This window comes from Phallusia mammillata, chromosome 5 (genome assembly GCF_965637545.1).
Source record: "Phallusia mammillata chromosome 5, kaPhaMamm4.hap1.1, whole genome shotgun sequence".
In the NCBI taxonomy this organism is placed as follows: Eukaryota; Metazoa; Chordata; class Ascidiacea; order Phlebobranchia; family Ascidiidae; genus Phallusia; species Phallusia mammillata.
In genome coordinates, this window is record NC_137256.1 from 23,511,913 (window position 1) to 23,535,404 (window position 23,492).

The following is a 23,492-nucleotide window of genomic DNA, read 5'->3' on the forward strand; positions in this document are numbered from 1 at the left end:
TAAGTTTTACTGATTTGAATTTCATACTTTAGGTAACAGACTATTGAAACATAATCTTTCAGGTAAACTACAGATACATAGCTCTACAGCAGGGGTTCCCAACTGGGGGTACGAGATTCAACATCAAGGGGTACGAAGATGCTTGGGCCACAAAGCAGCTTTTAAAACAGATTTCACAGTACAGTTTTATTTTGGAATTGTAAATGATATGATGCCATTAAGGTCTTTGCTTTTAAAAAACAATTAACTACAAATAATTGTTGTTATTTAGTATGAAGCTTCATTGTCTCATAACAATGCTTTTTTACTTGCTGCCAGCAATAAACAACGAAGCACACAGTTAGGAAGAAAATGCACAGATAAAGGAGGCATTCAATGTGGTCGTGCTGTAAATTTGCTACAAACGGTTAACTTATTGTTTGTGATTTTTGCATTTTTCGTGTTTACCGTTTAATAGAGCTATAAAAGCTAATTAATTTAGCAATATATATCTGAAAAATTCCATCCGATTTTTTTGGGAGTACGAAGAATGCTCTGACCTGACAAAGGGGTACGAGTAGCAAAAAAGGTTGGGAACCCCTGCTCTACAGTTTTATTTACTAGTATTTAGTAGCCTACCAAACATTACTAGAAATTTCCTGAAGCGTTTTGTGTATTTATTTGTATGTTTGCTATGATTTATACAAGGTTCAACTGAAATCTTACCTCGATACTGAAAGGTTTTTAAGCACATCTCCAAGCAGATCTGGTTCAGCGTAGTAAACCATCCTCTGCACAGCACGAAGACATTTATGCCTCACTGCAGGTGAACCGGCTGATGAACCATATACCTGAGGAGAAAAAGACGATGTGTGTTTTCTCAATTATTCATACTGAACATGTTTTTTAGTTGCGAAATTGTCAATGGCAACTTTCATTCAAAATTAAGAAGTGCAGTTGTTTCATTGTCCAGGTCAGTGGTTCCCAACTTATCTCGACGAATTTCTCACTTACATTTTTTTCTCACAAAAAATTTAAACCATTTTCATTCCTCCCTAAGATACTACATCATCAACATTAGAGGTACCCTGTCAGAGTCTGACGTCGGAGACAATCAATGATTGTATACAAGGGGCATTGTACGGCGGTGGGAGCCCCAGTTCCCTTCCATACTACATAGGGGTTGTTAAACTAAACAAAGATCATTTAAAATTGGGTACTTTATCAACTTCATAGGTTATTTTGCCAGAACTCTAAGTGTCTATTTACAAACCACATGGAAAAGTTAACGTAAATTCTTCCCCTCAAGTTTTAAAAATCCTTCCCAGTTGGGAACCACTGGTCTAGGTGTAAAGAAAAGTGCGATTGTATCATAAACATGATAAACTGCTTAAACCAGTGTAACTATCTACTCTTTAGGGAAAAAATTTGTGGCATGTGTCTCCATCTAACACTACGTTCGGCCTTAAAATACAGTTCTAGCTAAATCACAGTAAGCCAGGTCCTTTGAAGGCGCCACACCGAATCAGCTGGTCACCAAGCATTCACCACCATATGGCAAGGCATAGGCTAGAAAAATGTAGCCTGCGGTGGGATTCGAACCCACAACAGGAGTCTTTCCGGGACTCGCACTTTACAGTTCTAGCTAATTTCAATCGTTTAATTCCACAAAAACTAGATCCCAGTACCATATACACAACATTGCAAAGAGATTGCCTTGAACAATTGGTTCCCTACCTCATATAGAAGACTGAACAATGACCGCACAAACATAGAAATCACACCACGATCTTCTTTCACCAACGAAACACGAGCATCTGTCATACTTTGATCTGATTCAGTTTTCACCAGTTGTTTATCTGTGTACAAAAAGTTCATGAGAAATTGTTCCTTTAAAATCCTACTTTGAAAATTGTTTTAAAAGAGTAACAAACTTCAAAACCAAAAAGGTTAAGTTATTAACCAGTGTCGCTCTTCCAGCACTTATATTATAAATAATCAACGTTTTGACGTCCCATACAAGATGCCTTCAGCAGAATAATGGCATATCTTGCAAGACAATTCTTATAAACGATTGCAAAAACACACTAAAAACACAGCGATAGCACAAACTTGCACCAAAGAAGTAATAAAACATGATGAAATAGTGTTATCATGTTTGCCGACTAGGTTAAGTTGTCTCTGGCAAAAAAGGTACAAAATTTCTTTGGAACAGTTTGTAGCATTAAAACAAGTTTTTCAGGCTAAAAACGCTTTTTCACTCACTGCGGCTTTTTCGTTCAGGTTGTCGTCTGATTGCGCGAGAATTTCCCGACTCCTCGTTGACCTGTTGCATTGTGGGAAAGTCAAGCAAGTAAACTCGACCCTGAATCATAAGACTTGCTTCTTGGTCTCCGCTGCGATGTGCGTCTTCGATCAAACTGAATAACAAAAGATGGAATTAGGGATTGGGCGAATCTTAAATGTGAAATCCTGTTTGCAGAGCAGGTTGCTGTAGTTACATTCGCAATAAAACAAAAACTTGTTTGAACACTAACAATGAGTGGTGGGATTTAGCTGGTTGGCACCGGTTCTATAGAAACATCTCACGAAATTTTATGAGATCCTCGAACCGGTTAAAATTACTGGTTACTGTCAATGGACTGTTTGTAACAGAAATGGCTGAAGATATGACTTTTGTGATAGAACCAGCTGACAAAATATTGAATCCCACCACTGCTGGCAATATATTATAAGTAAAAACTTTTAAATTTGGATGAGAGTTATGTTTCTGTTTCTGAACTTGCGATGGTCCCAAATGACCAGAAAAAAAAAGAAACCTAATGATGGTGTGAACTTAATATGTTGCTCGTTTGCCCAGTCAGGAAGCCATTATAAGATCAGTGAATTTTTTCTATTTTTTTAACTAACAAGTCACCTACCCATTGTCATGTTTTGAGTAAGATGTCCATGAGCCATCGTACTGCTTCCACTGCCACATGGGGGCTCCATCGTTGTTAGTTTGTTTACCACCTTGCTTTAAGATTCGATCTACACTGAACATTGGGTCATCTTTTGGCAGTCGAGGCATCAATTCACTGAAAAAAAACAAAGATTTTAGGATCGCATAGAAAACAGTCAGTCATTTTGGTAAATATAATCTTCTTGTATCTGGACATAACTAAACCAAGTACACTTTATCACTATGTAAGCAAAATGAAATATAAAAACAGTATTAAACATATTAAAAAAACAACCTAGTATGGCTTAAGTTATAACGGTTTTACCAATTCAAATTTGCATTCATGACATACTAGTTTTAGACATAATGAATGTAAATTTAAGGAATTTAAATGATTGACTAAAGCCCACATGTTGGACAAAAAAGCGTGGAAAATAGCACCCGAATACATTTTATTCCAGTGAATTGAAACTGCAATATGAATGTTGGTTGTTAGTGGTGAAACTCACCCTATTAATGAAGTTATTTCATATAGTTCTTGTGGACTTCTTGGCACCAACTCAATTTGTTCAGAGTCTGTTGCAGTCCCGCACAAAAGATAGCGAAGGGTTTCAGCTATATCTGGACAAGAATTACAATGATTTAAATTTAAAATCAGTGCAGGTTTCAACTGAAATTTAAATAGAGAATAACCCAGCTCATTGTTTGGTGGATGTAGACTATAATGAACATTAAGTCACTGCATTTACATTCATAAAAACCGTAAGTCGTTATTTGAATCTATACAGTAGTTTATGCTGACTTGGTTAAAATTGTAAATAAATTCAAGCCCTTAAAGTTCTGTTTTCAACTCATTTTTTTCTGTTAGCAACCATTATGCAAGCTAAACTGAAGTAGAGTAAACCTTGGTGAAACCAGATTCAGTTAATCCATATCTTCCCCAAAATTCAGACCAAACTTAAAGTACAAATGATTTGTAATGTGGTAAGGCTTGAACTAATCAACATCGGTTAATCCGGATCTTTGCCTAATCAGGACAAAACTTGGGAAACAAATGATTTGTACTGTGATCAGGTTTGAAATAATCAACATTGGTTAATCCGGATCTTCACCTAATCCGGACAATTTTTTGGGTCCAGACGGGTCCGGATTAACCAAGGTTACTATATTAATGTCGGATGACAACTTAGAGTAAAGCTTTCATGTACAAACTTACTGTGTCGGACGAGTTGTGTAGCGAGATCGGGGCAGGATGAACACAACATACACATTGTCCGAATCACCATCACAAATGTGCTACTGCCTATAAGTGGTGGAGTTACTACCAGGAGACTCTGCAAAAAAGAGAAACAGTGATGTTTAGAGGTGAGAAACCTTGGTACATTGCGTGTGTGTTATTAGCAAAATGAAGTGCTGTACATTTAACTGTTTATGAGAAGCACCACCAAAATTCAAGATTATTTTATTGTAAAAAAGCAACAAAGATATTGCAAACCTTTTAAAAAAGGAATTTTATAAAATTTTATAACTAAGCACCAAGGGCTAGGCATGAAAAAAATTCAAATAAAACATCATTACTACTTTCAAATTAGATCAGGTTTAATATCCCAAAAAGGGGATATTGTTGCAAACTGTGGACCTTATGAAATGTTTTGTTAGTTTTAGACTAACCTGGAAATTTTCTAGGAGACCGTCATTGGCAATTTTTCTTAATATCGTTGCCTCGCTGTGATAATTGTCGACCAAGCGAGCGAAACACAAACAAACACTTTCAACACATTTTTTGTCCTGCAAAAAACAAAACAAAAATGTTACAGTAGGGATTGAAACATAGTCTTGGAAAACATTTACATTTCTAGAGACAAAAGACAAAATGCATACAAATTTGTTTAATTGCAAATCTGCTTAATGCATAATGATCCAAAATGCCAACAATAGCCAAGAAATTGTCTAGTTGATCTGGTAATTCAGATACTTGCACAAAGTCCTTAAAAAATTGGTAAGCAATCAACCGGATCTATCTGTTTTTTCCAAGTCAGGACAAGTTTGATTGCAAAGATTTTAAAGAAAATATCATGTGTATTACTGTTTTTTTAAAGCAAAACTTATGAAGTTGCTGCACATAATGACGAAAAGCACGTCAATTACACATACTGTCTGTCTGTCAAAAACTCTGTGCACCTTCTGTGAGCATTTAACCTTCTTGAGACAAAGTCATTTTTACAATCCCAGCAGATTAACCACATTTACAATGATTTATTCATACTTACATGGTGTGTCAGTCTTTGACCGAGCAGAGTAACGGAGCTTCCATAATATTTGTCAAACTCCGAATGCTGGTCGTTTACAGAAAGCACCGAGCAACAGTTGGCAGCGACAGTAAGCGCATTGCGTTGCGCTGGCAATGAGAAGAAATCCAGGTAGAGAAGACAGGATGAGAGGCCGTCGGCACGAAGAATAGATGCTCCATGACGACGTGAGAGCATCTCCAAAGCAGTAAGGGACTGTTCAGCCACATCCATGCATTGAATGCTTTGCAACTGTAAAGTAATTTTGTGTGAGGAAATTGTTTTGGTAGATTTTTGTCATTTTGTCTCACCTTTTCAAGAAAAACAGGAACAGCGTCAACAACAATAGCAGATGATCGTGGCAAGGCCTCCATCATATAAGTCAGTGCGCGACATGCGTGGTTCATAATGTCAAAGTTGTGTTCCATCTGATAAAAAAAGTAATAGACACAACTTTAACAACCAATAAGTTCAAGCAAACATCAAGCTAGAATTTTCATTTGTTTTTTATGTTTTTTTTTAGTGATTATGTCATTATGTTGTTGTTTTTTTATGTCATTATGTTTTTTTTTAGTAAATTGTTACCAGCTTATTGTGTAAAAATTTGTTCAGACCAAACATAGGCACACTTTTTAGCCGGGGTTAAAATATGTCTTTCGAAAAATAACTTTTTGATGATCATAGGGCACTGTAAAAAAATTCTCAGTTAAAAATTTAATTTCAAGACAAGCTAAAATGTAGTTATACACTATTTCAGCCTTGTGGTACCAAATCCTTTTTTGTCAGCCTTGTTTTTTGCCACTATGGCCTGATTTTTGTATTTATAAACAATTTAGGAACACAAAACTTACTTTTAGTAGTGTGATAAGAGCGGGGACAACAGATTTGATGGGAAAACCAGCTAAAGTGTCTTCGTTTCCCATCACAAGTAATTGACACATCTCAATAACTGACTGCAACTGTCGTGATTCGTCCCCTACCGTCTGCATGCCTTGCAATAGTTGCTGGGCCTTTGAGTCTGTAAAGCAAAATTGTTTGTTGCTTCCGTAAATGTGTGTCAGGCTTTTCATATACACATGAAGGCAAATTTGACAAAATCAAATTTAGGAGTGAGACAGAATTGCTAATTTAGCATAACTTCGATGCACTTGTAAGCGACCAAACCAACTTTGGCACAGTGTTATAGTAATAAAATACAAATTGCACTTTTTTGTTTCTTGGTTAACAATCAGTAATTGCACCTATGTTGTTTTGAGATTCTAGGCTTGGTTTTCTAAGCAGGACAATAAACTAATATAGTGCTTTCCAACCTTTTTGGTATTATGTTCAACAATCATAGAGGTTATTTTACGCAGTTGGTTTTATAATTTACTTTTGTAATAGTAACAGTATGACATAAGATTTTACCACTTATACGAGATTTGAAATAAACTAAAATCAAAACAATATTAAATTTCCCATCAAAATACACAGCTATTTTAGTAGCAACTTTTGAGCAAGGCTTCTAAATTCCCCATTTTGTGTGCGTTTAATTTGCGCCATTGATACACCCTAGTAGGAATGACACAGTAATGTGAAAAAAAACAAGCAAATAGAGGATTGGTTCTGCTGTTTAACATACTTGTCCCACTGTTGACAGATCTGTGTAGAATTTGTTGAACACGGGGACCGAGTGTGCCGAAGAAATGAGAGGGGAGACCTCGAGCCTCCAATAAAGCTAAAACAAAAATGTTTGCAATGATCAAAAATAGCATTTTTTATCAGTGTCTATGAATTAAGCACAATAATGATGTCACAGCGCTCCTCTGGTAAATCTCCATACATATTTTATTCAATATGCTTAACTATCTGTTTATTTTGCCTCAAAATGCTGATTTAGCTAAATTGCTAATTTAGGTTGATTTTGTGGGCATTTACTGGCTCAAATTCCAGTTTAATTAAGATTTAACATTAAAAAACCAAATATTTGAACCTAATAAAAGTAGAATGGCTGCGCAATAAGCTATATAGTAGTTTTGTCTTCTCCTTTATCATCTAGTTTCAAAACAAAATTGCCAAATCGTTTTGAAGATTGTATAAACATGGTCAGTAAGCTGGGCCAACTTAGGCTTGAAATTAATCAATAGAGCCATATGCCCCAGCTCAAACCAACATTTTATTCTAAAAAATGAATTCAGCCGATTTCCCAAAGTAAAATCTCATCACAAATGTGGCCAGACGCAAATTAAACCCGACCTGACTAACAGCTCTGGGCTTTTCTATTACCTTGTAACCTTGACATATCGGGATCATCAAACTCAGCTTCAGCATTGGCATTTGCACCACTAGAGGGCTGGGATTCACCTGAAATAAAAGTAAAATGCATGAAGGAAACTAACTAAAACATTGTCATTTTCACACACTTTCCTATGCAAAAATGTTTTTTCTAGAGTAATTTTTCTAAGACTTGGTACCAAAACAAAATATATAAGAAAGGAAATGGCAAAGCAATGGCAAATGATGTTACAGCGGTGGTTAAGATTAAAAAGAAAAAAAAGCAGAATTATCTTAACAAATTTTTTTTTTCTGGAACACCCAACTTGCATTTAACACCATACATTAAAAGGTCAATTTTTCAAGAAAAGTAAACTCAAAGAAGCAGGGAATAATCTCTCTATCTGATAAACAAATTATTTTTTTATTTAGCAAGAAGCACAACCCACCAGTTGCAGGGTTGTTGTCCGTGTTGTTGGTTGCTTGGTTACTAGCTGCCTCCTGAGATGATCGAGCTCGATCCTGAGACATCACAGATGCAGCTCCTTGCTCCGAGTCCCGTGAATGATTGCTCGATGATTTTCCCCTTCCCCTGCGACTGAAAAACAATTCCGATCAGTTAAATTTAATTCTGTTATATACTGATACTCTATATCAGTGGTTCTTAACCTTTGTAAAACGGCCGAACCCCTACAATATTCTTCAGCCTTTGGTCGAACCCCAAAGTTACATCCTAGGTTTTAAACCCATTTTGTTTGGTAAGTCATGATTAGTTTTTGTTCAAACTCAGTGGCAACAGTTACTGTTTGTCATTTTGTTAAATTCTGACATCATAATACAAGCAACTTGTTTCATGATTGCTTTAATTCTGGTAATTTTTAGTTTTTACCAAAATGAAGCATTGTATTTTTAGCATCTGTACACAAACATAAAAAAGATGAAGTAATAAGTTTTTGCTGCCAACAAAATTTCGTTGTTTTTCTGCTTACGAACAACGCGAACAATGCTCTTTGTTACGTCAAAAAAAGAAAATAAAACCTTAGTGCAGGGGTGCACAACCATTTTGCTAGGACAGCCGTATCGCAGATTCTTATTTCACCAACGGCCGCCATTTACCTGCTTTTTTTTGTTTAAAAATACTTGGTTTATATCATGTATTTACCATCAAATAGCGCCCAAAAAGCCCAGATTAATTTCTAGCTGGGTGCACAGATTGAGCTGCACAGCAAGGAGATCAGTCTTAAGTGTTTATGATGTCATAATATATATTGTGATGCTTGTGGTACCTGTTTTGTTCGCATTGTTGGCAGACAATATATGTACAAAAAGTCTGACACATATCGTTATTAGGCTGGTAATACTCTTTTAAGTACCACAAAAACTGTTTAGAGCAGTTTAAAACACCCCTGCATAAGTTTACCTTTCCAGTGTTTTATTATTGATTATTATTGAGCCGTTTTTATTATTGAGCCGTTTTTAGCGACTATAGACCCTAAAGTTTGACAAAAACGAGTATTTGTATTGTACTTCAAAAAGACCTTCGTCGAACCCCTGATTCGGAGTTACCGAACCCCGGTTAAGAACCACTGCTCTATGTGAATAAGAACTGAGTATGCCATTAAATCGGCGAATTCGATATTATTTACAATACATTGCAAAACGAAAAACACAGATTGATTTAGGTGTACTGGAAGCTTCAGTTTAATATGATTATCCGTAACTTAAATCATCTGTATTAAGCGTGCATTGGTTCAAGAAAATTTCTGTAAAAGCACAGTTTTATATACCGATACAATTTAAACAGTTTGTGTAACAAAGGTCTTTTCAACTTTTATAACAATGAAAAGTTTAAAAAAGCCTTTAGATAAAGAAGCTTTTTTGCCCTAAAACGTCATAACAGTACTGTAAACCAACAGTGGATACTGGCTTCAATAGATTTGCAAAATCGCCAGATGTGGGTTCTACCAAGCAAAGTTACATAAAGCACAAGTTGTCTAAGTTATTGTCACGCAATAGAGCCTCATGGACATCATTCTGTGGTGAAATAATACAGAGAGTATAGAAAAAAACAAATAAATTGCCTGATTTTCACAAACTCAAAGCTGTTACGGGGACTTGATTGGTAAATCTGATCAAACCTTTTGCATTCAAACTATTCGGCAAATCAAATTCACACTAAAGCTATCCAGTTTGTTAAATTTAGGCAAAAGAGGCTCTATTAAGTAACAATGGGTTGGACTGGACAACTAATGTTTTATGTACACTTTGATACCAACTAGCTAAGAAGCCAGCTAAAGTTGCAGATTGCAAAATACAGAGGTTGTACATGGTGTAAAGCTGGAGCGAAATTGATGAAATTTATTTACAAGTTATAACAGCATCTAACAGTTTAGACTTTAATGTCAAGTGTTAGAAATTACTGTTAGTTTTTGTAAGAATCTAACAGAGAATTTGTTTGACTCTAAACCAGTGGTTCTCAAACTCGGTTTTTGGGGTCGCACGCGGCTCCCAACTACTTATTTTGCGGCTCGCACCAGACCTCAGAAAACCACCAAACATTGCTTTTTTAGCTTTCAAAGTCATAATCTTTAGTGATCTTCTTAAGGTTTCGTTTTTTTGCGGCTCCCTGCACACTTAAAAAATACCATTTGGCCCCGACAATAAAAAAGTTTGAGAACCACTGCTCTAAACTTTGGAAAATGAAATGAAGAGGGTATTTTAAAATTAATAAAAAACAAAACTTGCAACTAAGATTACAGAAGGGTCAAAAACGCTTTGAATAATAAAACAGAGAATTTTTACAACAAAAATATCATATTAACCTGGTGCTGGCGCAGGAACCCGTTTTGCTGGTGGTTGTTTTGCGATTGTGGAGTAGATGGCTCGGCGGAGATTGATAGCGCTTGCGAGTTTTGCCCTTACCCTCCTCTTCTTGTGGCTTGGAACTGCTTTTTCCTGAAACAAGGCAATGTTCATGAGTTTTATTGCCACTATAAATCAATAAGTTTCGTGTGTACAGTTCTGATACATGGTACTATACGAGAATTTCGATTATTCACATAACCAATATGTCAACTTTTTTATAGGATTAACAGTGTTTCCAAACCCAAAAAAGGGTTTAGCATAGTAATAACTCACATGGCACTTTAGTTTCTAATTTGTAATTACATACTTCTATGAGGCAGTTTTTGGCTTTTTGACATAAAATACTTTAAATGTTTATGGTGACATGAGTCATGACCATATTTTTAGAACTAGTTTCAAGCCTATTTACAGGAATATAAATTTGGGTTATTGGTGGTGAAAGAAATACCCGTTTTAAAGAAATAAATACTGCATTGCATTCAAGAATCACACAATTCATAACAAAAAACAAATTATATATTTTAACTGATTTATTGTGTTTTCTTCAATTTAAATCCATTGTCTGGCACACTTGATACAAGAAAAAAAGAAATATGACTAAAATTCACAGCAAGACCTCATATTCATTGATAGTGAATGACACTTTCCCTTAGGTAACCATAGGTTATGCACTGTTTAAGACCAGGCCCGAACAGAAAAAATATTTTCTGTCCTGTGCAATAAGTACATGTTACGCAAGCAGTGGCTTTGCACAATGGTATTTTAAGGCTTCAATCAATACTGACAATAGGAGTATGCATAACAGATGAGGATTCTTAACAGTGGTTTTAAATCGTATTGAAAAATTTCCACACCAATTCACATACCAGTTTGAACCGGTTTCTGTTACAGCCCAAGAAGCAGGCATTATGTTACATTATCATGCTAGACTGGAATATATACATATATTCAGTTCTAATAGCAAACCACTCCAATCTTAGATACAGCATTTACAGTCAGGTTATGCTTTAAAGAAAGAGGCCAAGTTTTTTTAGCAGTACAGGCCCCAAATTAAAACTCACTAATTGAATCTATTTTGCCAGGCTTTTTAAACAAAAATATAAACACAAAATCTCAAGAACTCTTATGCTATGTCACATAGAAAAGATCTCAAAACCAAGCAACTGCAAAATACTAGCCACTTATTCAAAAACTATTTTCTATTCCCAGTAAATCCTGCCTTTTATATGGGTTGTGAAACATTGAGCTTTTGGGATTATTATGCCCGCTGAGGCATAACCCATTTTCAGATGCTGTAGGAAAGATATAGCTACATATGGTGGGATTTAAAGATGGGTGTGATCGTAATAACACACTGCTTATGTCATAAATTCAGTTTAGTGCGAGTAAATTTATGCTCCTTTTTTCACATTTAAAGCATCATAAACAAATTTTAAACAACATAATTTTTTCAACATCACAAAAAAGTTGGTTTGTTTGTTTTTTGCTCAACAAAAACAAACTCGTACATTAAAAATTGTTTAAAGAAGTGACGTTATATAATAAGATGCAAATTAAACTTAGATAGAAAAAAACATAAGAAAAAAAGTCATTTTCAATAAATGATCATAATATAACTACTTTTCACATCCTTATCTACATTTTTTGTGGTCCAAAAACACAATAATCAGACTTATTCATTTAACTTGTTTAAGTATTATTTACTCAAGACGCAAAATCACAAAAAGGTGACAAAAAAGCAGGTAATAAATTGAAGGCTAAAATGTATTGACCACATGTATCCATTAAAGGCCGTTGCATGGCATGTTAGATTCATATTATGTAAAAGTCAAATAAGATAAGTTTACTGCAACCTAAAAGGCAGTGGATCTTAACCTCTGGGTAACAGGTTACCACAAGTAACTAATTTAACATTTAAAAAAAAAAGATAATTAGATTGTAATTATTTTTCCATTATTTAAGACATCATCTTTCTGTGACATTATAGTTTGCAATCTTAATTATTTAAAACGGGTAATTGAAAAAAATCAGGCCCTAATTCAGGGGGAACAATTATGAAATGTTCAGGACCACTGCTATAAGGCCTTATCAGTGCAGCTGGTGGCATAGTGCACTGCCTGCAGCTAACATTTCAAATCAAGTGTGTTATCTCTTTAAACTATTTTTTCAGATGATAACCCAACCAAGCAATCATATATTCTACAAATGAAAACATGCTACATAACTGCATAATTATACGTACTTTAGCAAATCTCAACACTAAAACATTACTTTTTTACCTTTTAAGCTACGAGATGACTTTGGCCTTGAACTCTTAGCTGATGTATTAGAACTAGCAGGAGCTGAAGTAGCGGATTCAGTTGCGCTGTTTTGGGCTGACGTTCTGCCTGCAACCAAGCGTGACCGCATATTCAACCAATGGAACACACAACCATACTAACTTTATGGCCTGGATGACTTTGTAAAAAAGTGTAAATAGCAATTTCCTTGTAATATATAAAATTATAGTGATTTTAAAACCATGGTGACACTAGCACAAAATAAGAAAAATATTAAATAACTTGATAAATCATAATGCATGCTCTTGATTTTACAATACTTGTGTATTATTTTCTTTTTATGTTCGAAAAACGGTATATGTATCAGAACTTTTATATTCATATATTGTATGATAAAAACAAATGTAGTTGGTCTACCCTGAAGCTTGTGTCAGGTCTGTATAATAATTCAGGTCTTTTAGCACTATCTACTTGGCAACAAGGTAACACAAAACAACATAAAGGTCTTAATAACAGAAGAAGATAATTTACCCGACTTGTTTGAAGTATCAGATTTACTAAAACTTGACAGATGAAATCTTGAACTTGATTTTGATGTTGAAGGTTTAGTCTTGGGTTCTGAATACAGAACATAAGTGAACATGGCTTAATAACCAAGTTTCATAATTAGGAAGGTGTTCCAATACATTTTTACTTAAAAACAAAGGATTTTTATAACTGAAAATTGTTATTTACGCTTCACCTAATGCATCTGGTTTGTTGTGTTATACACATTTATACATTGCCATTATACATTCTTCAGAATTTTGCATTCTTTAGAAAAAAAAGAATTTAATCATTTTAGGATTTTAATTGGTTTTAATGGCCTATAAAGTAAGTGCTTGATTATTTATGCCAATTAAATTAATGAAACAGGCCTAGTAATGTTTATTCCAAAGTTTTATATTGACTGATTTTGTTTGTTCTTTTGGAACACTCCATATTTGCCATACAAATGGTTTGACTAGCAAAAAAATTATTACAGATGAATATTAGTTTAATTAACTGAAAGCTATTGACTTGCATGACAGAAACAAAGCTTTAAACCACTCCCAAACAGATAAAATACAGCTAGTTACACAGACATATAATTACTTTCAGATTTTTGTGATTTTTGTCCGGTCGATGTGGATGGTTCCGTCTGTGTCTTTTCTTTTGTCGTCGGTTTTTCAGTATTTGTTTTCGAGGAGCGAGACGCCAGCTTTTTGGGAGGTTCGGAAGCAGCAGGAGCACTGCCACTGACCTATGCCAATCACATAACATCAGCTACTGTTTAACAAATTATCTAAAACCACCACAACCATACAAAACTCTTATGTTCTACTCTAAGCAAAATCTAGATTAGAAAGCATCAGTTTATTGCAACAATTTGACACTTTTTTTGACCTTACAGTCATCACAAAATGATTAAAAAAAATAAGATGCATTGTAGGTCAGTATAACAGTAAATATATGATAATATAGTGTGTTTGATTAAATTTTATATACTGAACATGCGTTTCGTCCACCAGGTAGCATATTTAACAAATTTGTCGTTCAACTGGTGTAATGCTAAAACAAAATACTAGTTGTTTTTGTCAAAAACTTGTATTTATGCCAGGTAAGAAAGGTAAAAATACAAGTTTTTGACAAAAACAACCAGTATTTTGTTTTAGCATTACACCAGTTGAACGACAAATTTGTTAAATTTTATATGCCAACAACTCAATTTCAGAACAAAACAAACACCTGAACCTAAAATTCTGACCTAAGGACCCAGAAAAAATCAACTTTCGTTTACGCAAACAGAAAACTGACATGTGTAAATCAATTTAAGTCAAGTCGTAAACAAACCAGCCTAACAAACAAACTCCTAACCTTCATAGCCAAACTCCTATGCTTATCTCAAACGAAAAGCCTGCTAATGTCAATTGACTAGTACCAGGCCAGCATACAGAAGTAAAGTATTTCTGCTGATTGCAACAAAAGCTTGAAGGTTCTGCTGGCCAAAAGTGCAAATGTATTTGCATTCAAACATTCAACATTTACTGCATATGCAGAACTGGCTTGCAAGGGGTTTAAAAACTGCACACCATGTTTTATGCTAATTAGTTCCAGCAAAGTTTGTTAGGTACTGCATGTTTGGCATGTGTTTAAATGCTATGTGCTGTGTGGTGTGGTTTAGTATTGTTTTGGTTAAGTAGAAACAGAAAAGGTCACACAGAAAAGGCAAAAATCGAGCGTTTATTCGTAAAGGACAGACAAGACAAGGTAATATATTGGTGTGTATGTATTTTACCACTTTAGCTGTTTTTTTTTAGTTTAGCGAGTGTTTAAAACCAGACTTTTGCCCTGTCAAGTATTTTAAAACTTTATAATCTTTAAGGCAAAAAGACCACCAAAAATTTGAATGTTATAAATAAAGTTTTTATATCAGATCAATTGTGTTTAGCTTCCAACGACCAACGATCATGGCACACTCATATATAAATCACAGTATGCCAGGCCCAATGACGCCGTTAGACCTATTAAAGGCATCATACCGAATCAGCCGGAGCCGTTCACCAAGCATTCCCATATGGCAAGGTACAGGCGAAAAAAAATCTAACCTGCAGTGGGATTTGGAATTGTTTTTGGCATACATAAGTGTATTAACTTAAAATTATATATTTTCTCAGACCTCAAAATTTGTTGAGACTGGAAGCGGTGGGATTCAAACCAACGACAAAAGTCTTCCTGTGACCAATTTAATTTACCTGATTCAAATTTTCCTCCTCTTCGGAGTCAGATGAAGTTACTGGTGGAATAAATGGAAACCAAAGTTTTGCTGCAACTTCTTTTACCTAAAAATCATGATATTAAAATTACAGGTCGCTTACCAGTAAAGGCATACTTTGCTCCTAGCCTACCAGCGACATTATTTTGTTTGCATTTTTTCACGTTTTTTTTTGTTTTAAGGAACTTTTAATATTTACCATACATGCTTAATATGTTTGTTAATTGTACTACATTGTGTATATACAGGCTGATAGGCTAGTGCAGGGGCGGGCAACTTCTCCAGTCGGCGGGCCTGATATGGGAAAATGAAGTACTTGGCGGGCCGGATTCCTGAATCGATACATTAATCGCATAATTATTCAGTGATTTAAAACAGGTTTTTGACCACCTAAACCAAATACAATCAAGAACGTCACAATTACAATACAGTCCAAACAATCTAACTTTAACATAAAATTATTCACCACAGCAAATTTAATGCATACACCACAGACTTAGATACTGCTGAAACACTAACTAGGCTACACGTGTGGAAACAAAGGAAACCGTGAAAGCAGGCCACACACAAGGTTGGCAGTTATGTCGTAACAATGGATGTATGGTGGAATGGTAACAACGGCAGGAAAGTTTTTTGCTATTGGGTAGCGTTACTGTCCGTTACAACTATAATTTGACATAGTAAGCAAGTAGTGGGGGATTGCGGCAGACTGTGGCCACGGACCACATTATCATGTAAGACCAGAAACTGTCTGCGGGCCGCTCAAAATCCCGGGCCGTATGTTGCCCGCCCCTGGGCTAGTGGTTTCCAACCAGGGAGGAATTCCTCTCAAGAGGAGAGGAATTTACTTTAATTTTTTACATGTGGTTTGTAAATAGACACTTTGAGTTCTGGCAATATAACCTATGAAGTTAATAAAAGACCCAATTTTAAAGGATCTTTGTATGGTTTAGCATCTACTATATAATCTATCAGGAAGGAATTAAAATGTTTTGAATTGTCAAGGGACGAATTCAGTAAAAAAGGTTGGGAAACAGGGGCTTTTAGAAAAATATATATGTATGTGTATGTTTTAAGCACATATAAATATCAAGTTTAAACCTACCTTTGGTGGGTTGTTGTTATTGTTGTTGTGTTTTCCTGATGTTCCTTTCTTTGAACTTTAAAATTAAACACAACAAATGATTGTTATACAAAGTATGTAATAGTAAAATTGCGACAAAACTTTTTGGTCATGGATGAAAATTTTAAATTAAAATGCGACAATCTTTAAACACAGTTGTGATTGAAAAATGTATGTCTTCTAAATTTGTATGTTATTACAACAGACACACCTAAACAACACTGTAACAACCACTCACCCTTGATTTTTTGCCGCTGAAACAAAACTCTCAGACCTTGTTCGCTTTGGAGAGATAGGTGAATCAATACTATGATCTGTATTAATGCCTTTTCCAGACCCTGGGCCTTCTGGGTGACCTGGTAAACAAATATATATTTCAATAGTGCTATTGTCTATTTTATGACAGTCAGCAAATTAACAGCATTTGCTTCTGTTTCTTCGGTGTTTTATCACTTAATCAATACATTTGTTTCTGTTTGGAAATCATTTTTTTAGTAAACTGAAACAGGGTTTTGTAACCAATGGAAAAAATATATACAATACGTACATGGCTATTAAGATGTTGGTGATTATTGCTTCACAAAAGAAACTTTTAACAAGTTAATTACCACATGTTTTTGTTGTTCAACAGTAAAAATAAAAATTCAAAGTTGTTTTGAAGACTGCAACAAACAGTGAAATATATGTGATGTGCAGAGACACAATCAATACTGCAGCAGTGACAGATAAAATCAGATCAAGTTGCATTTTGTCTGCAAACTCGTTAGAAAGCAATGCCCTACAGCTACACAACATTGCAACATACAAACGCGTCAATAACATTGATTGGCTCGTTAAGCGAGTTAACAATTACATCTGGACTTTTAGATTTTAGAAACATGTTATGTCACTGTTGCATGAAGCGGGTTTGGTGGTTTAAAGTGCTTTGTTCAACCTAACTAATGCTAAATAACAGTAATCTTGTTGTACATTAAGCTCCAGGTAGAGCAAATACTGGAACACTTACACTAAAATATCATATGCAGTTGTGTGGTTTTAGACACATTGGTTTTTAAACTTTACTATTGCCAGTTTATGACTGAAAGTTGTTAACCTTCTATATGTAAGTTTCTCAACAAAGGTAGGCCTCAATTTTTCCCTCAGCACAATTAAGAAATATATTACAGATGGACCAGTATAGTTTTATGAGGGCCAATGTCGATTATCAGTACAAAAGAAGGCCGACAACTAATGTCTAAAAGGGCTACATTTATACCTTTTTTAATGGCAAAAAAACTCCCACTTTGTTTGAAATGTGACCATTGGGTGACTGCAGGACAAAATTTCCTTCATTTACAGTCAGGGCAAACTTGTGATAGCATGCATAAAAACTGTGCAAGAATTTAACAAATCCATCAAATTCAAGTAAAAAAGAAAACACTTTTTACAGTCAGCTGTATTTTTTTTCTTTGCAGCAGCCTTTTCTCTCAAAATACTTGCTCTGGTCGGCCTTACTACAGCTGCGCCACCTAGATGGTTCGTAACATATAGTGACATCATAAATCATACCAGCCAATGCATTTATGAACACAAAGATCAAAAATGTGATTGTTTCTTTTAAGTTGGAGAAATTTTTTTACAGTAATTCTCCCCAAAACAAATTTCCTGAATTACTTGTGCAGTATATATACACACATGCGAATTGAGAAGAAAAATCAAAAATAAATATAGCATTGGGAAAGTGTTTTGGGGAGACAACTTACCATTAGTTTAGATCTACAAAGATTTAAACACTGTAGAACAGCGGTTCTCAAACTGGGGTCCGCGGTCCTTCAGGGGTTCGTGAGGCAATTTTAGGGAGACCGCAAAAACTTTAAAGTACTTCTATAATCTAACTTAGTGTCTGGTTATGCCATTGGATAAGTTTAAAATACCGCTAGCACCCAAAATGATGGCAAAGAGACTGTTTCAAAAAATAATGAAAAAGTTTGAGAACCACTGCTTTAGAATGATCAATACACATGCAAAAACAGTTATATTTCATACATTAACAATGAAATGCAGTTGTACACAATCGGGCATTTTTCAGGCCAAAGCATACAAAACAGTTTTGAAAATTTTATATATTTTTATATATTTCCATAGCATACAAAACAGTTATAAATTTTTTATATATTTTTATATATTTCCATAGCATACAAAACAGTTTTGAAAATTTTATGTATTTTTTACCTGAAACAACAGGTGTGGAAATAGTCCTTTTAACCGTGTTAGAACTGGTCGGTCTTCTTTGCTCAATCGATGGTCTACAAACATGCAAACATATTTCATGGTCTGCGCTTTACAATAATAATGCAAACCTGATCAAAAGAATAAACTCCTTCTTTTTAAAGACTCGTGAATTTAGGATTACATAAAAAATGTGACCAGTCATTCAAACGAGCTGCCACGGACTTGTGACTATTGATTTTCACCATGTTTTATTACATTATAGCTATGCACGCAGTAGAGGGTTTGCTGATGTAAACCTGATCTGCACTCTCAGCACAATGAAGGACCATCTCTGTGTACACAATATATATTCCATATGGTGGCCTTAAAGGAAAAAGCAAATAAAGCCAAAGAACTAACTAAAAGACTTTTTTTTCTTTTTTTTTTCAACATTTTTTTGCTTCACAAATCAGGAAAAAGCAAATAAAGCTAAAGAACTAACTAAAAGCTTTAATTTTTTTGCTTCGAAAATCAGCACCATAAAATACTTAAACTCTTGGAGCACAACACAAATAGTTACAACTACAATACAATTACACTTAGGTTGTAGTTGTTATTGTTGGGAATGGATGTGTTTGTAAATATACAGCTACACAAAATGTATATATTTGCAAGCCTAAGAAAAAAAAATGTGTAAATAATATTCTTACCATAAAGACATTAATTTCAAAAAAACTAAGGCCAAAGCGAAAAATATAAAATGGTAAATATATACTGGTTTAAAAATGGGTTACATCAACATAAGCATCAATTGCTTCCAAATTTCACACACAGCTAGTTACATACAGTTATATACACAAAGTGCTTCACCAACCTGAAGTAATCTGTCTGTCGTGTTGGACGAGGTCTTAGTCTTGCCTTGTAACTGTAACAACAAACACAGAAAGGTCAAACAAATGAAAAGTTTTCTTGCTGACCCTTTTACTGTACAATTTACTTTGACCAGTGTACTCGAACTCATACATGTTAAGCTCTTGTAACAAAGCATCCCAAAATTGGATTAAAATGAGTTCAGTCAAAAAAAAAAGTTTTTTAAACATGCAAATAGAAAAATAGCTTTAAAATGTAGAGACTGATGGTTTAATTGTGCTTTTGAAAGTACATGTCAGTGTTTGGCAAAAATGGTAACATGTTTATGTTGTCATTTTCAGTATTTCAATGGCATGGTCAGGAAATAAAGTTGAAACTGACAAAAATAAACAAAAACGAGTGTCATACACTGCTTCAAATGCAAGCTTTGAAAATACACAATTCTTAGTTTTTATGTCTGCATTTCGAATCCTTTGTCATGCCACACGAAATGTGGATACTTTATATTCAAAAAGGTCATATATGGACAATATAATGCTGTAGCATTTTGGAATGCAAATAATATTTCCAGTCTAGTTCAAACCATGAACAACAGAATTAAAAGTGTTTCCTTGTTTGCGCTTCTGTATCGCCCCTTTACTACTTAATGTTCCCTACTTCCATGAATGATTAATGGACAATGGGTAGTTTTGTACAGCACCATAATGACATGAAATTCTTGTGTCATTGCACAACAAGTTAAATGTAAAGGTAGACATTGGTCACTTTTTTACCTTAAAGTTTGCCCATCATTTGTTAGTACTATTATATATCTAACATCTAAAACTAAACTATGTTTGCCTAAAAATCAATACTAAATGCTTAAAATGTAAATTTGGCACCATTTCGCATCTTTTTCACAAAGAGCCTCAAGATATGTTACCCCAACCAAGAATTGTAAAACATTTTAAAAGTAGGTGTCAGTGCTGTAACAATTTTAGTTTCGAGCAATGCCTAATCTTCATAAAACTGATATGCAAAAGCATCCAGCCAATAGATGATAAGCTGCAGACAGTGCACACTGTTTTCTACCAAGGTCTCATCAGTGCAGCTGGTAACGAGATAGGCCATTGAATGGCTACACTAGACAAGATGGTGGCCCATGCAGCTTATGATTTGGTTTGAATATAACTGTATTTAAACTGATAAGACTAACCTTGGGTCTGGGTTATTGGAGGTTTCGGATGAATTATGGAGCTTTGCTTTTTTGGAACCCGGCCCCCCAGCCAATTTCTCACAGCGACCGAACATTCGAATGGGCCGAACGTGGGCACATTCCCATATATATCTGTGCTATACAATACCTATACCTGCAAAATACATGTCATTATAATAAATAAGATTAATTGTAATCAAAACTCACTTCTAGTTTAATGCAATACAGTTTTGCTAAGTCAGAAACTAGTGAAGTTGCTTGTTGTGGTGCCAAACAAGAGTAAATGGCGGCGTTTAGAAACAGGTTTTGGTAAGAGTCACACACTAAGCCAAACACCTGGAGGCAAAACTGTGCCAATTTGTAGCCACTGTGTTAATTTGGAATATTACCACAGTTTGGATATTACTACAAATTAAGTAAGGAGTTCTACAAAATTATTTGTCAATTGTTAAAATCTCTACAATGAAAGTGATCTATTAGGTTTTATAAATACAAAAGCTGTATTCTTAACTGCAATTTCATAGGCTATTTATCGTACTTAAGTATCTTTATACAACACAAGACATCACACCAAACCAAACAACCAAAGTGTCAATGACACTTCTACCAAACACACATAAAGTAGTTTACAACAGTATTAGCACTTTTAAGACCAGCCAGCCCATTTTCTACATCTTCTTAGCAGTTAAGCTTGATTAAGTAAAAGCACCCATACAGTTTAAAACCTCTACAGCTAATATTGATTGAGAGCACACTCTGAGCAAAGACACACATTAAAAACGTGGCCCACTGTACACATGTGTGGCAATAATGGATTTTGTCATGTGTACAACGTTGCCTATCAGGAAATGATCGAACATGCTATGTGTGACAGTGACATGGGGGGCAACCACAATATCTGTCATCATGTCATTGTGACATCATGCAGAACAGACAATAGACTTCCCTTGTTTGGTCACTGTGATGTCATGACAGACATATATACCCCAGACACTGTTTATGCAGTACCCAGTTTAGAATTTAAATATCTAAGGTCTATGCTAGGGTGGGCAACCTTCATTACTGATAGGCGAAATTACTAATGTGTTGCTGAAAACACCTTTATACAGCACAAGTTGACTTTATATGTTGCACACCAAACACATCAAGAGTCACTATGCCATGTCCACAAAAATTGTAAATTAACATGAACAAAATATACCAATGCAATTAATTCAGACAAATTAACATTCTAACAACAGTAGGTCGCCATAAATTATACATAATGAATGAAAAACTAGTCCATTTCCTGTGTTACTAATTACAGTTTAAAATGGATTATAAACAAAAGGTAATATATATATATATGTAGAACCACACTGACATGTTTTTAAAACTTGTTGAACAATTTGGTTTCCTTTTTACTCATAATAATGTGCTGCATAATATGTCAACTTAACAATTATGATGATATTTTTTGTCCCAAAGCAAAATGATAGACTATTAAACAGTTGATGTAGAGGTTGAACAAAGTCTAAAAGGGTGCTTAAGAAGTTAATGTGTTAACCTTATTAAGAGTAGTGCCTCTTAAAATTGTAGTCATACTTGGTACCACAAGTCTATAAGATTTAAAGTAGTTTTTACTGGTTTGCTCGCACAACCCAATGACCCAAATAGCACTAGTTGCAAGAGTGACCTATACATCAGAAATATAACCCATATAATTATATAACCTGCATTTAAAGTACTAAATAATATATAGATATAGATATACTAAGCAAAGCTGTGCATTTATAGTTTCTTAAGATTTAAAGCACTGTTGATTTCAACCACAACTGATAATTTCCCAACATTTTGAACAATCACTAAACATTTGGTCTGTATATTTTAACAATGATAAGAGATAGAATCAAGGAAGAACCCTGACCCACATGTCATTTGTAGTTAATCTCATTGCACACCTATTAATTTGGAGACATATTTTGTTGACAAATAAACAGTGATTCATTGCAAATCAACAACTAATATCTGCATGGTTTTTATTTACAGCCAACCAACAATCCTAAACAAGCACAGGGTGTTAGATTATTGCCACAAATGCAGAACAAAGGACCAAAGTTTTATTTAAATGTTCCTTACTGCCAATTGGTACAGGCAGTTTTAGGTCAACTTAACCAGACACAATGGTCATTTTTAATTCCCTTGTTGTGCATGTACCCTGTTCACAACTTCACGTAGTCAGTGATATTTTGTTTTATGGGCAATAGGGAAGTAGTTTTCAAAACATGTGCTTTACTGGATGTTAACTCATACATTTGGGAAAAAACTTTTTTTTAGTTCTTCTTAATGTCTTTGTTTAAAACATTAACAAGGCAAAGTTAGGCTAGTATCTGTGATTTAAAGGCAATATACCAAAAGTTTACAAAAACTTCACCATACAACAAACATAAACTTCAAAAATTCACAAATCAAAATAATAGTTTACCTTAAAATCATTTTCTAGAAGTACATACTAGATACAAGATTAAAATAATTTGTCAAAAGAAAAATAACCTAACGTAACGAATTTCGGCTGTTGAGCACAAAAAGATCCATACAGACAACAAAATCAGATAATATACGGTAAAAACCGCTAAGTTTTAAGGCCTAGGTTTAAGGCAAGCCTCACAATGACGCAAGAGGCAACGGAAAAAAGTAACGTTTCGAACAAAACAACCGAAAATCGCAACACGCTTC

At 34.6% G+C, this 23,492-nt stretch overlaps 1 protein-coding gene across 2 annotated transcripts in view; it reads right to left on the reverse strand.

Moving 5' to 3' along the window:
* Nucleotides 1-20,931, reverse strand: part of LOC145229833 (E3 ubiquitin-protein ligase TRIP12-like) — a 36,908-nt gene extending 15,977 nt beyond the window's left edge. Inside the window, exons 1-24 of one of the 2 annotated variants that reach the window (XM_080095162.1) lie at nucleotides 20,778-20,931; nucleotides 19,587-19,637; nucleotides 18,734-18,807; nucleotides 17,950-18,030; nucleotides 16,761-16,878; nucleotides 16,505-16,559; nucleotides 15,380-15,466; nucleotides 13,740-13,887; nucleotides 13,137-13,223; nucleotides 12,606-12,713; nucleotides 10,284-10,416; nucleotides 7,911-8,059; nucleotides 7,474-7,551; nucleotides 6,830-6,925; nucleotides 6,060-6,226; nucleotides 5,520-5,636; nucleotides 5,191-5,460; nucleotides 4,592-4,708; nucleotides 4,137-4,254; nucleotides 3,430-3,541; nucleotides 2,901-3,056; nucleotides 2,245-2,399; nucleotides 1,717-1,838; nucleotides 706-830 (exon numbers count right to left, since the gene is read on the reverse strand). In XM_080095162.1, coding sequence (XP_079951288.1) covers nucleotides 706-830; nucleotides 1,717-1,838; nucleotides 2,245-2,399; nucleotides 2,901-3,056; nucleotides 3,430-3,541; nucleotides 4,137-4,254; nucleotides 4,592-4,708; nucleotides 5,191-5,460; nucleotides 5,520-5,636; nucleotides 6,060-6,226; nucleotides 6,830-6,925; nucleotides 7,474-7,551; nucleotides 7,911-8,059; nucleotides 10,284-10,416; nucleotides 12,606-12,713; nucleotides 13,137-13,223; nucleotides 13,740-13,887; nucleotides 15,380-15,466; nucleotides 16,505-16,559; nucleotides 16,761-16,878; nucleotides 17,950-18,030; nucleotides 18,734-18,807; nucleotides 19,587-19,637; nucleotides 20,778-20,872 — 2,819 coding nt within the window. In that variant the 5' untranslated portion in view covers nucleotides 20,873-20,931. The remainder of the gene's footprint in view (nucleotides 1-705; nucleotides 831-1,716; nucleotides 1,839-2,244; nucleotides 2,400-2,900; nucleotides 3,057-3,429; nucleotides 3,542-4,136; nucleotides 4,255-4,591; nucleotides 4,709-5,190; nucleotides 5,461-5,519; nucleotides 5,637-6,059; nucleotides 6,227-6,829; nucleotides 6,926-7,473; nucleotides 7,552-7,910; nucleotides 8,060-10,283; nucleotides 10,417-12,605; nucleotides 12,714-13,136; nucleotides 13,224-13,739; nucleotides 13,888-15,379; nucleotides 15,467-16,504; nucleotides 16,560-16,760; nucleotides 16,879-17,949; nucleotides 18,031-18,733; nucleotides 18,808-19,586; nucleotides 19,638-20,777) is intronic. The other variant, XM_080095163.1, reaches the window with a different exon arrangement.
* Nucleotides 20,932-23,492: the final 2,561 nt, after the last annotated feature.